Here is a 14,664-nt window from a genome sequence, read left to right as displayed (position 1 = left end):
ACTGAAACAATGAAAACAATAAAGACAATTTAAGGGGGTGAACACAACCAAATGAGTTACCTCCACTTTTTTTAACCACTCCCTTTTCACCAATAAGGAGAGATAAATATGAGAAGATATAAGATAAAAAATAACAGTTTAGTAAAAAATGGAACAAAAGGGAAAAATTAAAAGTGATAAACACCAGCTACAAAGCTCCTGACTTCAAACAAAGAGAAAAAAAAGTGGATAACCCCTCCTCCCAAGATGATGCCCTCCATAGGACACTGTGTATGAGCAGAGAGAACGAAGAGAGAAAAGCAACACAACAAACCTCCACAATATAAAAACTCATTCTGCTCCCCAAATAACAACCAACAGGGAACAAGGAAAAACAAAAAAAAACAAAACTGGAATCCAAACCAGCCGAATATCCCCCTTATCTCTCTGGTGGCCTGAACTGGGTCGGTAGCTGGAACCTGTGGACGGACTTCACCTTCTCCTTGCATGCTCAGAGAAGTTGCTTGGAACACCTTGGAGACAGCAGCCTAGCCTCTTAGGGGCTTAATGTAGTTAGTTAGTTATAGCAGAAGCTTTAGTTGGAGTTGGAGTTGTAGCTGCAGCTTTAGTTGTAGTTGTAGCTGTAGTTGTAGCTGCAGTTATAGCTTTAGTTGTAATTGTAGCTTTAATTAGACTTGTTTATTAGCATTAACTAGACTTGAATTAGACTTGTTTATTTAACTAGACTTGAATTAGACTTGTTTATTTAACTAGACTTAAATGAGGCTTGTTTATTAGCATTCCTTCAAGAGGCCCTTTAGTGTTGTCAATTTTGCAAAGTTACCCTTAGTGTAGAGAACTGCCCTGCCCTCCTGTAGTGAATTGTCCGCTTTAAAATAATATTTAAATATCTATGTTTGAAAAAATAATAAAATGAGATCAGTTTCGCAAATGGCCTGAAGTGTGTCATTCTTTGTATTTAATCCTCTGTATCTTAGAGAATGTCCTTCCTCTATCCCTATCTGAAGTAAAGACTTCTTGCAAACAGAGAAGTTGGCTATATTAAGTATTCTGTCTCTCAAGCATTCCCATAGAAATGCTTGAAGCCCAGGGCCATGAGGAGCTTCCTGACCGGGCTGGGGACGGCGGGCAGGGCTGGCCTGTGATGCGCTCTGGGTTCTGTGACAGCACAGGTGTGTCACAAGGCCATGTCACAATGGGGGCAGCTACGAAAGGCCACAGCGGGTGCCACGGCCCCAGTAGAGCCTGGGCAAGCGGTGAGTGCACAGCAGTGAGGAGACGGGGCTGGAGGAGGGCAGGGGCTGGAGGAGGGCAGGGGCAGAAGCTCCGGTACCAGGCCCTGTGTTCTGCCCCCGCACCCAGGGCCTGGCCCCCGGGAGGGAGCGCCTTGCTGAGGGCGCGGCGCTTGCTGGGGCAGCGGTGCAGGCCTCGCCGCCCGCCAGCTGCCGGGGGCCCTCTCCTCCCTGCCGCCACATCCCTGCGGCTCCTGCCCCCCACTGACTCTCTCCGTTCCGTCCCCACTGAACCCTTTTCTGCGTGTCCTCCTGCAGACCATGGCTTTACTGTCATTGGTATTCGTGTTCGTGCAAAGCCTGATCCAGTACCCCCAGCCGGCTGGGGATGGGCTGGATGAGGCCACGCACCGGCGAATGCAGGAGCGTCAGGAGCTGCTGGACCGAGAGATGGCTCGGCTGCTGCAGGAGCTGGAGCAGCAGGACGAGGGCTGGGGAGCCGTGCTCTTTGGCGCCCTGCAGCAGTGGCCATTCTGGGTTCTTGCTGGAGTCCTGCTCCTCTTGGGCCTGTGGTTTGGCTGCAGGAGAAGGAGCAGTGAGGCCAGCAGCAGCAGCAAGGACCTGAGCTCCTGCAAGACCCTGGGAGATGAGGGAGGAAAAGACCAAGAAGAAGACAGCGTTGGTTCAGAGGAAGGTGGAGAAAACACTGGTGTGACTGTGGAGGAAGACGACAGCGGCAGTGGAAAGGACAGCGAAGGCAGTCCTGTGGCTGCAAATGGTGAAGACGATGTGCCAGGAGATAATACTGGTGAAGGAACTGAAGAAGAACCTGGCAACGTTGCTGAAAATGATGAAGACCTCGATGAAGAAAATGATGGGGAAAAGAAGGATGTACAGGTGGAGCAAGACAAGAATGCTGGAAAGGAAGAAGGAGGAGATGGAAATGAAGAAAAGACCAATGGTGTCAATATGAAGGTGGGCAGCAACGAGGATGTGAATGAAGGGGAAGACAACGCAGATGGACAGGAAGAGTACATGGATGTGAAGGTGCAGGAAAGCAGTGATGCCAGTGAACAGAGGAGCAGGGATTGCACTGGGCAGGAAGACAGCAGTGAACGTGGGAATGAAGCAGCCCACAGTGGTTTTGCTGCCACTGAGGAAGAAAAGAAGGACGTTCTAGAAGAAGATGGCAATGATAGAAAGCAGGATGAAGAACAGGGTGATGTGAATGTGGAGGCAGACAAGAAGGAGGGTGGAAAAGAAGGTGAACCAGGTAATGTGGCTGCCAGTGAAAAGGAAGACAAGGATGGTGGCAAGGAAGAAAGCGGCAGCGGTGGAATCTCAGACAGAGAGGACACCCGAGATGTTGGGAATGAGCAAGGCAACCTTTTAGTGGACCACATAAAGTGGCCTGTGGAGGACCTGGAGAGAGGTTGCTCAGTGACAGCTGAGCTGATGAAGAGCTTCAGCCGTGTCTTTGTGGACAGCGCCAGCAATAGCTTCTACCCAGTGCCTCAAGAAGCCATCGGGGTGGGCAGTGCCTTTGAGGGCTGGAGTCCCCGTGACTGGGATGGGGTGTACCGTGTGCTGGTCCCACTGGATCCCCCACCGGGGCACGCCTTCGAGCTGGAGCTGAACAGTGAAGGGCAGATGGCAGCAAGGACCTTCAGCATCCGTGTGGAGCTGGTGTGCACGTGCAGGATGGAGCAGCTGGACGAGAAGTTCTTGTGCTTCCTGCACTACTCGCGGAAGGAGCTGCGGCGGAAGCAGCAGCGCAGCCTCCTAGAGACACTCTGCACCGGCTCCTACCTGGACGTGGAAAAAACCTCCCACTGGTTCCACCACCTGGTGAGATGCTCGTGGCGGCACGTGCCTCAGTCATACTCGTGGCACTTGGTGTTTCAGCCCAGCAGCCGGTCCTGCCAATTCCAGCTGAGCAAAGGCAAGGAGAGCCTGACGGTGGAGATGCTCTTTGGGGTGCGCCAAGAGGACTCGGACATCTTTGTGGTCAGCCAGCCCACGGAGGCCCAGAAAGGTGGCTCCCTCAGCTTTGTGAGCAGCCAGCCTGCCCAGGCCAACTTCATTGCAAGCACAGAGTGGCCCGAGACGTACGCTGTGGCAGAGGCGAAATTCTTCCAGCATATCGCCAGGCAGCTGCCGTGTGAGAGCTTGCACCTGAAATGTCTGCAGCTCTTCACCTGCATCCTGAGGGGCACAGGTTTTTCCAGCTCTACCTGGAAGACTGTGGTCATGCACGTGCTGACCACAGTACCTCTGTCCCGCTGGTGCAGGAGGGAATTTGCACGGCGGCTGTGGGATATCATGGCGTACCTGCGCCGCTGCCTGCAGCTGAAACGCCTGGACCACTTTGTGCTAGGCAATGAGAGGCTTCCTGCAGAGATCAGCTTGCCGCCGGCAATGCGAAGGGTTGAGCCGCTCAACCTCTTCGAGCGCCTGGCCCGAGATCCGGCCGCCCACGAAGAGGCGATGCAAGCTTATGGTCAGCTGCGATTTCGCCTCTGGGTGCTGCTCTCCAACCAGTGAGAGGAGTTCCCTGCACAGGTCTGTGCTGGGGGGGGGTCACACCTGATGGCAGCCACATGAACTCTGCACTGCTGTTCCCTTTGTCACTGGCAATCCTGAAGCTGCTTTCCTGCTCCTGTGGAAGGAAGATGCTGCAGCACACAGATTCCTTGGGCACACACATCTCAGAGCGGCTGTGCCCTTCACCTTCCAGTTACAGCGGTGCTGCTGACCAAGTCTCTGAGGCAGAAACTTGCTCCACCTGCACATCCTCACGGAAGACAGTAAAGCTGGGAGAAGTTGCTTGGAACACCTTGAAGACAGCAGCCTAGCCTCTTAGGGGCTTAATGTAGTTAGATAGTTATAGCAGAAGCTTTAGTTGGAGTTGGAGTTGTAGCTGCAGCTTTAGTTGTAGTTGTAGCTGTAGTTGTAGCTGCAGCTATAGCTTTAGTTGTAATTGTAGCTTTAATTAGACTTGTTTATTAGCATTAACTAGACTTGAATTAGACTTGTTTATTTAACTAGACTTGAATTAGACTTGTTTATTTAACTAGACTTAAATGAGGCTTGTTTATTAGCATTCCTTCAAGAGGCCCTTTAGTGTTGTCAATTTTGCAAAGTTACCCTTAGTGTAGAGAACTGCCCTGCCCTCCTGTAGTGAATTGTCCGCTTTAAAATAATATTTAAATATCTATGTTTGAAAAAATAATAAAATGAGATCAGTTTCGCAAATGGCCTGAAGTGTGTCATTCTTTGTATTTAATCCTCTGTATCTTAGAGAATGTCCTTCCTCTATCCCTATCTGAAGTAAAGACTTCTTGCAAACAGAGAAGTTGGCTATATTAAGTATTCTGTCTCTCAAGCATTCCCATAGAAATGCTTGAAGCCCAGGGCCATGAGGAGCTTCCTGACCGGGCTGGGGACGGCGGGCAGGGCTGGCCTGTGATGCGCTCTGGGTTCTGTGACAGCACAGGTGTGTCACAAGGCCGTGTCACAATGGGGGCAGCTACGAAAGGCCACAGCGGGTGCCGCGGCCCCAGTAGAGCCTGGGCAAGCGGTGAGTGCACAGCAGTGAGGAGACGGGGCTGGAGGAGGGCAGGGGCTGGAGGAGGGCAGGGGCAGAAGCTCCGGTACCAGGCCCTGTGTTCTGCCCCCGCACCCAGGGCCTGGCCCCCGGGAGGGAGCGCCTTGCTGAGGGCGCGGCGCTTGCTGGGGCAGCGGTGCAGGCCTCGCCGCCCGCCAGCTGCCGGGGGCCCTCTCCTCCCTGCCGCCACATCCCTGCGGCTCCTGCCCCCCACTGACTCTCTCCGTTCCGTCCCCACTGAACCCTTTTCTGTGTGTCCTCCTGCAGACCATGGCTTTACTGTCATTGGTATTCGTGCTTGTGCAAAGCCTGATCCAGTACCCCCAGCCGGCTGGGGATGGGCTGGATGAGGCCACGCACCGGCGAATGCAGGAGCGTCAGGAGCTGCTGGACCGAGAGATGGCTCGGCTGCTGCAGGAGCTGGAGCAGCAGGACGAGGGCTGGGGAGCCGTGCTCTTTGGCGCCCTGCAGCAGTGGCCATTCTGGGTTCTTGCTGGAGTCCTGCTCCTCTTGGGCCTGTGGTTTGGCTGCAGGAGAAGGAGCAGTGAGGCCAGCAGCAGCAGCAAGGACCTGAGCTCCTGCAAGACCCTGGGAGATGAGGGAGGAAAAGACCAAGAAGAAGACAGCGTTGGTTCAGAGGAAGGTGGAGAAAACACTGGTGTGACTGTGGAGGAAGACGACAGCGGCAGTGGAAAGGACAGCGAAGGCAGTCCTGTGGCTGCAAATGGTGAAGACGATGTGCCAGGAGATAATACTGGTGAAGGAACTGAAGAAGAACCTGGCAACGTTGCTGAAAATGATGAAGACCTCGATGAAGAAAATGATGGGGAAAAGAAGGATGTACAGGTGGAGCAAGACAAGAATGCTGGAAAGGAAGAAGGAGGAGATGGAAATGAAGAAAAGACCAATGGTGTCAATATGAAGGTGGGCAGCAACGAGGATGTGAATGAAGGGGAAGACAACGCAGATGGACAGGAAGAGTACATGGATGTGAAGGTGCAGGAAAGCAGTGATGCCAGTGAACAGAGGAGCAGGGATTGCACTGGGCAGGAAGACAGCAGTGAACGTGGGAATGAAGCAGCCCACAGTGGTTTTGCTGCCACTGAGGAAGAAAAGAAGGACGTTCTAGAAGAAGATGGCAATGATAGAAAGCAGGATGAAGAACAGGGTGATGTGAATGTGGAGGCAGACAAGAAGGAGGGTGGAAAAGAAGGTGAACCAGGTAATGTGGCTGCCAGTGAAAAGGAAGACAAGGATGGTGGCAAGGAAGAAAGCGGCAGCGGTGGAATCTCAGACAGAGAGGACACCCGAGATGTTGGGAATGAGCAAGGCAACCTTTTAGTGGACCACATAAAGTGGCCTGTGGAGGACCTGGAGAGAGGTTGCTCAGTGACAGCTGAGCTGATGAAGAGCTTCAGCCGTGTCTTTGTGGACAGCGCCAGCAATAGCTTCTACCCAGTGCCTCAAGAAGCCATCGGGGTGGGCAGTGCCTTTGAGGGCTGGAGTCCCCGTGACTGGGATGGGGTGTACCGTGTGCTGGTCCCACTGGATCCCCCACCGGGGCACGCCTTCGAGCTGGAGCTGAACAGTGAAGGGCAGATGGCAGCAAGGACCTTCAGCGTCCGTGTGGAGCTGGTGTGCACGTGCAGGATGGAGCAGCTGGACGAGAAGTTCTTGTGCTTCCTGCACTACTCGCGGAAGGAGCTGCGGCGGAAGCAGCAGCGCAGCCTCCTAGAGACACTCTGCACCGGCTCCTACCTGGACGTGGAAAAAACCTCCCACTGGTTCCACCACCTGGTGAGATGCTCGTGGCGGCACGTGCCTCAGTCATACTCGTGGCACTTGGTGTTTCAGCCCAGCAGCCGGTCCTGCCAATTCCAGCTGAGCAAAGGCAAGGAGAGCCTGACGGTGGAGATGCTCTTTGGGGTGCGCCAAGAGGACTCGGACATCTTTGTGGTCAGCCAGCCCACGGAGGCCCAGAAAGGTGGCTCCCTCAGCTTTGTGAGCAGCCAGCCTGCCCAGGCCAACTTCATTGCAAGCACAGAGTGGCCCGAGACGTACGCTGTGGCAGAGGCGAAATTCTTCCAGCATATCGCCAGGCAGCTGCCGTGTGAGAGCTTGCACCTGAAATGTCTGCAGCTCTTCACCTGCATCCTGAGGGGCACAGGTTTTTCCAGCTCTACCTGGAAGACTGTGGTCATGCACGTGCTGACCACAGTACCTCTGTCCCGCTGGTGCAGGAGGGAATTTGCACGGCGGCTGTGGGATATCATGGCGTACCTGCGCCGCTGCCTGCAGCTGAAACGCCTGGACCACTTTGTGCTAGGCAATGAGAGGCTTCCTGCAGAGATCAGCTTGCCGCCGGCAATGCGAAGGGTTGAGCCGCTCAACCTCTTCGAGCGCCTGGCCCGAGATCCGGCCGCCCACGAAGAGGCGATGCAAGCTTATGGTCAGCTGCGATTTCGCCTCTGGGTGCTGCTCTCCAACCAGTGAGAGGAGTTCCCTGCACAGGTCTGTGCTGGGGGGGGGTCACACCTGATGGCAGCCACATGAACTCTGCACTGCTGTTCCCTTTGTCACTGGCAATCCTGAAGCTGCTTTCCTGCTCCTGTGGAAGGAAGATGCTGCAGCACACGGATTCCTTGGGCACACACATCTCAGAGCGGCTGTGCCCTTCACCTTCCAGTTACAGCGGTGCTGCTGACCAAGTCTCTGAGGCAGAAACTTGCTCCACCTGCACATCCTCACGGAAGACAGTAAAGCTGGGAGAAGTTGCTTGGAACACCTTGAAGACAGCAGCCTAGCCTCTTAGGGGCTTAATGTAGTTAGATAGTTATAGCAGAAGCTTTAGTTGGAGTTGGAGTTGTAGCTGCAGCTTTAGTTGTAGTAGTAGCTGTAGTTGTAGCTGCAGTTATAGCTTTAGTTGTAATTGTAGCTTTAATTAGACTTGTTTATTAGCATTAACTAGACTTGAATTAGACTTGTTTATTTAACTAGACTTGAATTAGACTTGTTTATTTAACTAGACTTAAATGAGGCTTGTTTATTAGCATTCCTTCAGGAGGCCCTTTAGTGTTGTCAATTTTGCAAAGTTACCCTTAGTGTAGAGAACTGCCCTGCCCTCCTGTAGTGAATTGTCCGCTTTAAAATAATATTTAAATATCTATGTTTGAAAAAATAATAAAATGAGATCAGTTTCGCAAATGGCCTGAAGTGTGTCATTCTTTGTATTTAATCCTCTGTATCTTAGAGAATGTCCTTCCTCTATCCCTATCTGAAGTAAAGACTTCTTGCAAACAGAGAAGTTGGCTATATTAAGTATTCTGTCTCTCAAGCATTCCCATAGAAATGCTTGAAGCCCAGGGCCATGAGGAGCTTCCTGACCGGGCTGGGGACGGCGGGCAGGGCTGGCCTGTGATGCGCTCTGGGTTCTGTGACAGCACAGGTGTGTCACAAGGCCGTGTCACAATGGGGGCAGCTACGAAAGGCCACAGCGGGTGCCACGGCCCCAGTAGAGCCTGGGCAAGCGGTGAGTGCACAGCAGTGAGGAGACGGGGCTGGAGGAGGGCAGGGGCTGGAGGAGGGCAGGGGCAGAAGCTCCGGTACCAGGCCCTGTGTTCTGCCCCCACACCCAGGGCCTGGCCCCCGGGAGGGAGCGCCTTGCTGAGGGCGCGGCGCTTGCTGGGGCAGCGGTGCAGGCCTCGCCGCCCGCCAGCTGCCGGGGGCCCTCTCCTCCCTGCCGCCACATCCCTGCGGCTCCTGCCCTCCACTGACTCTCTCCGTTCCGTCCCCACTGAACCCTTTTCTGTGTGTCCTCCTGCAGACCATGGCTTTACTGTCATTGGTATTCGTGCTCGTGCAAAGCCTGATCCAGTACCCCCAGCCGGCTGGGGATGGGCTGGATGAGGCCACGCACCGGCGAATGCAGGAGCGTCAGGAGCTGCTGGACCGAGAGATGGCTCGGCTGCTGCAGGAGCTGGAGCAGCAGGACGAGGGCTGGGGAGCCGTGCTCTTTGGCGCCCTGCAGCAGTGGCCATTCTGGGTTCTTGCTGGAGTCCTGCTCCTCTTGGGCCTGTGGTTTGGCTGCAGGAGAAGGAGCAGTGAGGCCAGCAGCAGCAGCAAGGACCTGAGCTCCTGCAAGACCCTGGGAGATGAGGGAGGAAAAGACCAAGAAGAAGACAGCGTTGGTTCAGAGGAAGGTGGAGAAAACACTGGTGTGACTGTGGAGGAAGACGACGGCGGCAGTGGAAAGGACAGCGAAGGCAGTCCTGTGGCTGCAAATGGTGAAGACGATGTGCCAGGAGATAATACTGGTGAAGGAACTGAAGAAGAACCTGGCAACGTTGCTGAAAATGATGAAGACCTCGATGAAGAAAATGATGGGGAAAAGAAGGATGTGCAGGTGGAGCAAGACAAGAATGCTGGAAAGGAAGAAGGAGGAGATGGAAATGAAGAGAAGACCAATGGTGTCAATATGAAGGTGGGCAGCAACGAGGATGTGAATGAAGGGGAAGACAACGCAGATGGACAGGAAGAGTACATGGATGTGAAGGTGCAGGAAAGCAGTGATGCCAGTGAACAGAGGAGCAGGGATTGCACTGGGCAGGAAGACAGCAGTGAACGTGGGAATGAAGCAGCCCACAGTGGTTTTGCTGCCACTGAGGAAGAAAAGAAGGACGTTCTAGAAGAAGATGGCAATGATAGAAAGCAGGATGAAGAACAGGGTGATGTGAATGTGGAGGCAGACAAGAAGGAGGATGGAAAAGAAGGTGAACCAGGTAATGTGGCTGCCAGTGAAAAGGAAGACAAGGATGGTGGCAAGGAAGAAAGCGGCAGCGGTGGAATCGAAGACAGAGAGGACACCCGAGATGTTGGGAATGAGCAAGGCAACCTTTTAGTGGACCACATAAAGTGGCCTGTGGAGGACCTGGAGAGAGGTTGCTCAGTGACAGCTGAGCTGATGAAGAGCTTCAGCCGTGTCTTTGTGGACAGCGCCAGCAATAGCTTCTACCCAGTGCCTCAAGAAGCCATCGGCGTGGGCAGTGCCTTTGAGGGCTGGAGTCCCCGTGACTGGGATGGGGTGTACCGTGTGCTGGTCCCACTGGATCCCCCACCGGGGCACGCCTTCGAGCTGGAGCTGAACAGTGAAGGGCAAATGGCAGCAAGGACCTTCAGCGTCCGTGTGGAGCTGGTGTGCACGTGCAGGATGGAGCAGCTGGACGAGAAGTTCTTGTGCTTCCTGCACTACTCGCGGAAGGAGCTGCGGCGGAAGCAGCAGCGCAGCCTCCTAGAGACACTCTGCACCGGCTCCTACCTGGACGTGGAAAAAACCTCCCACTGGTTCCACCACCTGGTGAGATGCTCGTGGCGGCACGTGCCTCAGTCATACTCGTGGCACTTGGTGTTTCAGCCCAGCAGCCGGTCCTGCCAATTCCAGCTGAGCAAAGGCAAGGAGAGCCTGACGGTGGAGATGCTCTTTGGGGTGCGCCAAGAGGACTCGGACATCTTTGTGGTCAGCCAGCCCACGGAGGCCCAGAAAGGTGGCTCCCTCAGCTTTGTGAGCAGCCAGCCTGCCCAGGCCAACTTCATTGCAAGCACAGAGTGGCCCGAGACGTACGCTGTGGCAGAGGCGAAATTCTTCCAGCATATCGCCAGGCAGCTGCCGTGTGAGAGCTTGCACCTGAAATGTCTGCAGCTCTTCACCTGCATCCTGAGGGGCACAGGTTTTTCCAGCTCTACCTGGAAGACTGTGGTCATGCACGTGCTGACCACAGTACCTCTGTCCCGCTGGTGCAGGAGGGAATTTGCACGGCGGCTGTGGGATATCATGGCGTACCTGCGCCGCTGCCTGCAGCTGAAACGCCTGGACCACTTTGTGCTAGGCAATGAGAGGCTTCCTGCAGAGATCAGCTTGCCGCCGGCAATGCGAAGGGTTGAGCCGCTCAACCTCTTCGAGCGCCTGGCCCGAGATCCGGCCGCCCACGAAGAGGCGATGCAAGCTTATGGTCAGCTGCGATTTCGCCTCTGGGTGCTGCTCTCCAACCAGTGAGAGGAGTTCCCTGCACAGGTCTGTGCTGGGGGGGGGTCACACCTGATGGCAGCCACATGAACTCTGCACTGCTGTTCCCTTTGTCACTGGCAATCCTGAAGCTGCTTTCCTGCTCCTGTGGAAGGAAGATGCTGCAGCACACGGATTCCTTGGGCACACACATCTCAGAGCGGCTGTGCCCTTCACCTTCCAGTTACAGCGGTGCTGCTGACCAAGTCTCTGAGGCAGAAACTTGCTCCACCTGCACATCCTCACGGAAGACAGTAAAGCTGGGAGAAGTTGCTTGGAACACCTTGAAGACAGCAGCCTAGCCTCTTAGGGGCTTAATGTAGTTAGATAGTTATAGCAGAAGCTTTAGTTGGAGTTGGAGTTGTAGCTGCAGCTTTAGTTGTAGTAGTAGCTGTAGTTGTAGCTGCAGTTATAGCTTTAGTTGTAATTGTAGCTTTAATTAGACTTGTTTATTAGCATTAACTAGACTTGAATTAGACTTGTTTATTTAACTAGACTTGAATTAGACTTGTTTATTTAACTAGACTTAAATGAGGCTTGTTTATTAGCATTCCTTCAGGAGGCCCTTTAGTGTTGTCAATTTTGCAAAGTTACCCTTAGTGTAGAGAACTGCCCTGCCCTCCTGTAGTGAATTGTCCGCTTTAAAATAATATTTAAATATCTATGTTTGAAAAAATAATAAAATGAGATCAGTTTCGCAAATGGCCTGAAGTGTGTCATTCTTTGTATTTAATCCTCTGTATCTTAGAGAATGTCCTTCCTCTATCCCTATCTGAAGTAAAGACTTCTTGCAAACAGAGAAGTTGGCTATATTAAGTATTCTGTCTCTCAAGCATTCCCATAGAAATGCTTGAAGCCCAGGGCCATGAGGAGCTTCCTGACCGGGCTGGGGACGGCGGGCAGGGCTGGCCTGTGATGCGCTCTGGGTTCTGTGACAGCACAGGTGTGTCACAAGGCCGTGTCACAATGGGGGCAGCTACGAAAGGCCACAGCGGGTGCCACGGCCCCAGTAGAGCCTGGGCAAGCGGTGAGTGCACAGCAGTGAGGAGACGGGGCTGGAGGAGGGCAGGGGCTGGAGGAGGGCAGGGGCAGAAGCTCCGGTACCAGGCCCTGTGTTCTGCCCCCACACCCAGGGCCTGGCCCCCGGGAGGGAGCGCCTTGCTGAGGGCGCGGCGCTTGCTGGGGCAGCGGTGCAGGCCTCGCCGCCCGCCAGCTGCCGGGGGCCCTCTCCTCCCTGCCGCCACATCCCTGCGGCTCCTGCCCTCCACTGACTCTCTCCGTTCCGTCCCCACTGAACCCTTTTCTGTGTGTCCTCCTGCAGACCATGGCTTTACTGTCATTGGTATTCGTGCTCGTGCAAAGCCTGATCCAGTACCCCCAGCCGGCTGGGGATGGGCTGGATGAGGCCACGCACCGGCGAATGCAGGAGCGTCAGGAGCTGCTGGACCGAGAGATGGCTCGGCTGCTGCAGGAGCTGGAGCAGCAGGACGAGGGCTGGGGAGCCGTGCTCTTTGGCGCCCTGCAGCAGTGGCCATTCTGGGTTCTTGCTGGAGTCCTGCTCCTCTTGGGCCTGTGGTTTGGCTGCAGGAGAAGGAGCAGTGAGGCCAGCAGCAGCAGCAAGGACCTGAGCTCCTGCAAGACCCTGGGAGATGAGGGAGGAAAAGACCAAGAAGAAGACAGCGTTGGTTCAGAGGAAGGTGGAGAAAACACTGGTGTGACTGTGGAGGAAGACGACGGCGGCAGTGGAAAGGACAGCGAAGGCAGTCCTGTGGCTGCAAATGGTGAAGACGATGTGCCAGGAGATAATACTGGTGAAGGAACTGAAGAAGAACCTGGCAACGTTGCTGAAAATGATGAAGACCTCGATGAAGAAAATGATGGGGAAAAGAAGGATGTGCAGGTGGAGCAAGACAAGAATGCTGGAAAGGAAGAAGGAGGAGATGGAAATGAAGAGAAGACCAATGGTGTCAATATGAAGGTGGGCAGCAACGAGGATGTGAATGAAGGGGAAGACAACGCAGATGGACAGGAAGAGTACATGGATGTGAAGGTGCAGGAAAGCAGTGATGCCAGTGAACAGAGGAGCAGGGATTGCACTGGGCAGGAAGACAGCAGTGAACGTGGGAATGAAGCAGCCCACAGTGGTTTTGCTGCCACTGAGGAAGAAAAGAAGGACGTTCTAGAAGAAGATGGCAATGATAGAAAGCAGGATGAAGAACAGGGTGATGTGAATGTGGAGGCAGACAAGAAGGAGGATGGAAAAGAAGGTGAACCAGGTAATGTGGCTGCCAGTGAAAAGGAAGACAAGGATGGTGGCAAGGAAGAAAGCGGCAGCGGTGGAATCGAAGACAGAGAGGACACCCGAGATGTTGGGAATGAGCAAGGCAACCTTTTAGTGGACCACATAAAGTGGCCTGTGGAGGACCTGGAGAGAGGTTGCTCAGTGACAGCTGAGCTGATGAAGAGCTTCAGCCGTGTCTTTGTGGACAGCGCCAGCAATAGCTTCTACCCAGTGCCTCAAGAAGCCATCGGCGTGGGCAGTGCCTTTGAGGGCTGGAGTCCCCGTGACTGGGATGGGGTGTACCGTGTGCTGGTCCCACTGGATCCCCCACCGGGGCACGCCTTCGAGCTGGAGCTGAACAGTGAAGGGCAAATGGCAGCAAGGACCTTCAGCGTCCGTGTGGAGCTGGTGTGCACGTGCAGGATGGAGCAGCTGGACGAGAAGTTCTTGTGCTTCCTGCACTACTCGCGGAAGGAGCTGCGGCGGAAGCAGCAGCGCAGCCTCCTAGAGACACTCTGCACCGGCTCCTACCTGGACGTGGAAAAAACCTCCCACTGGTTCCACCACCTGGTGAGATGCTCGTGGCGGCACGTGCCTCAGTCATACTCGTGGCACTTGGTGTTTCAGCCCAGCAGCCGGTCCTGCCAATTCCAGCTGAGCAAAGGCAAGGAGAGCCTGACGGTGGAGATGCTCTTTGGGGTGCGCCAAGAGGACTCGGACATCTTTGTGGTCAGCCAGCCCACGGAGGCCCAGAAAGGTGGCTCCCTCAGCTTTGTGAGCAGCCAGCCTGCCCAGGCCAACTTCATTGCAAGCACAGAGTGGCCCGAGACGTACGCTGTGGCAGAGGCGAAATTCTTCCAGCATATCGCCAGGCAGCTGCCGTGTGAGAGCTTGCACCTGAAATGTCTGCAGCTCTTCACCTGCATCCTGAGGGGCACAGGTTTTTCCAGCTCTACCTGGAAGACTGTGGTCATGCACGTGCTGACCACAGTACCTCTGTCCCGCTGGTGCAGGAGGGAATTTGCACGGCGGCTGTGGGATATCATGGCGTACCTGCGCCGCTGCCTGCAGCTGAAACGCCTGGACCACTTTGTGCTAGGCAATGAGAGGCTTCCTGCAGAGATCAGCTTGCCGCCGGCAATGCGAAGGGTTGAGCCGCTCAACCTCTTCGAGCGCCTGGCCCGAGATCCGGCCGCCCACGAAGAGGCGATGCAAGCTTATGGTCAGCTGCGATTTCGCCTCTGGGTGCTGCTCTCCAACCAGTGAGAGGAGTTCCCTGCACAGGTCTGTGCTGGGGGGGGGGTCACACCTGATGGCAGCCACATGAACTCTGCACTGCTGTTCCCTTTGTCACTGGCAATCCTGAAGCTGCTTTCCTGCTCCTGTGGAAGGAAGATGCTGCAGCACACGGATTCCTTGGGCACACACATCTCAGAGCGGCTGTGCCCTTCACCTTCCAGTTACAGCGGTGCTGCTGACCAAGTCT

At 54.6% G+C, this 14,664-nt stretch overlaps 4 protein-coding genes across 4 annotated transcripts; all 4 read left to right on the top strand.

The window, feature by feature from the left end:
- The first annotated feature begins 1,621 nt into the window (after window positions 1-1,621).
- Window positions 1,622-3,882, top strand: LOC119708396 (inositol 1,4,5-trisphosphate receptor-interacting protein-like 1). Its single transcript, XM_038154791.1, has one exon. It carries the CDS (start codon window positions 1,650-1,652, stop codon window positions 3,774-3,776), a length of 2,127 nt encoding a protein of 708 aa, XP_038010719.1. The 5' UTR covers window positions 1,622-1,649; the 3' UTR covers window positions 3,777-3,882.
- A 1,036-nt stretch (window positions 3,883-4,918) lies between these two features.
- LOC119708335 (inositol 1,4,5-trisphosphate receptor-interacting protein-like 1) lies at window positions 4,919-7,510 on the top strand. The gene has a single exon (XM_038154594.1). It carries the CDS (start codon window positions 5,110-5,112, stop codon window positions 7,330-7,332), a length of 2,223 nt encoding a protein of 740 aa, XP_038010522.1. The 5' UTR covers window positions 4,919-5,109; the 3' UTR covers window positions 7,333-7,510.
- A 1,071-nt stretch (window positions 7,511-8,581) lies between these two features.
- LOC119707996 (inositol 1,4,5-trisphosphate receptor-interacting protein-like 1) lies at window positions 8,582-11,066 on the top strand. Its single transcript, XM_038153742.1, has one exon. The coding sequence runs from the start codon at window positions 8,666-8,668 to the stop codon at window positions 10,886-10,888; it is 2,223 nt and encodes a 740-aa protein (XP_038009670.1). The 5' UTR covers window positions 8,582-8,665; the 3' UTR covers window positions 10,889-11,066.
- A 1,071-nt stretch (window positions 11,067-12,137) lies between these two features.
- On the top strand, window positions 12,138-14,454 carry LOC119707995 (inositol 1,4,5-trisphosphate receptor-interacting protein-like 1). Its single transcript, XM_038153741.1, has one exon. The coding sequence runs from the start codon at window positions 12,222-12,224 to the stop codon at window positions 14,442-14,444; it is 2,223 nt and encodes a 740-aa protein (XP_038009669.1). The 5' UTR covers window positions 12,138-12,221; the 3' UTR covers window positions 14,445-14,454.
- Window positions 14,455-14,664: the final 210 nt, after the last annotated feature.

Source organism: Motacilla alba, chromosome 1A (genome assembly GCF_015832195.1).
Source record: "Motacilla alba alba isolate MOTALB_02 chromosome 1A, Motacilla_alba_V1.0_pri, whole genome shotgun sequence".
NCBI classification, from domain to species: domain Eukaryota; kingdom Metazoa; phylum Chordata; class Aves; order Passeriformes; family Motacillidae; genus Motacilla; species Motacilla alba.
The sequence above is the reverse complement of the archived record's forward strand: the minus strand, read 5'-3'. Positions and strand labels throughout refer to the sequence as shown.

Coding starts and splice junctions, on each gene's coding strand:
- LOC119708396 (XM_038154791.1), top strand. CDS start 1,650: ATGCAGGAGCGTCAGGAGCTGCTGGACCGAGAGATGGCTCGGCTGCTG.
- LOC119708335 (XM_038154594.1), top strand. CDS start 5,110: ATGGCTTTACTGTCATTGGTATTCGTGCTTGTGCAAAGCCTGATCCAG.
- LOC119707996 (XM_038153742.1), top strand. CDS start 8,666: ATGGCTTTACTGTCATTGGTATTCGTGCTCGTGCAAAGCCTGATCCAG.
- LOC119707995 (XM_038153741.1), top strand. CDS start 12,222: ATGGCTTTACTGTCATTGGTATTCGTGCTCGTGCAAAGCCTGATCCAG.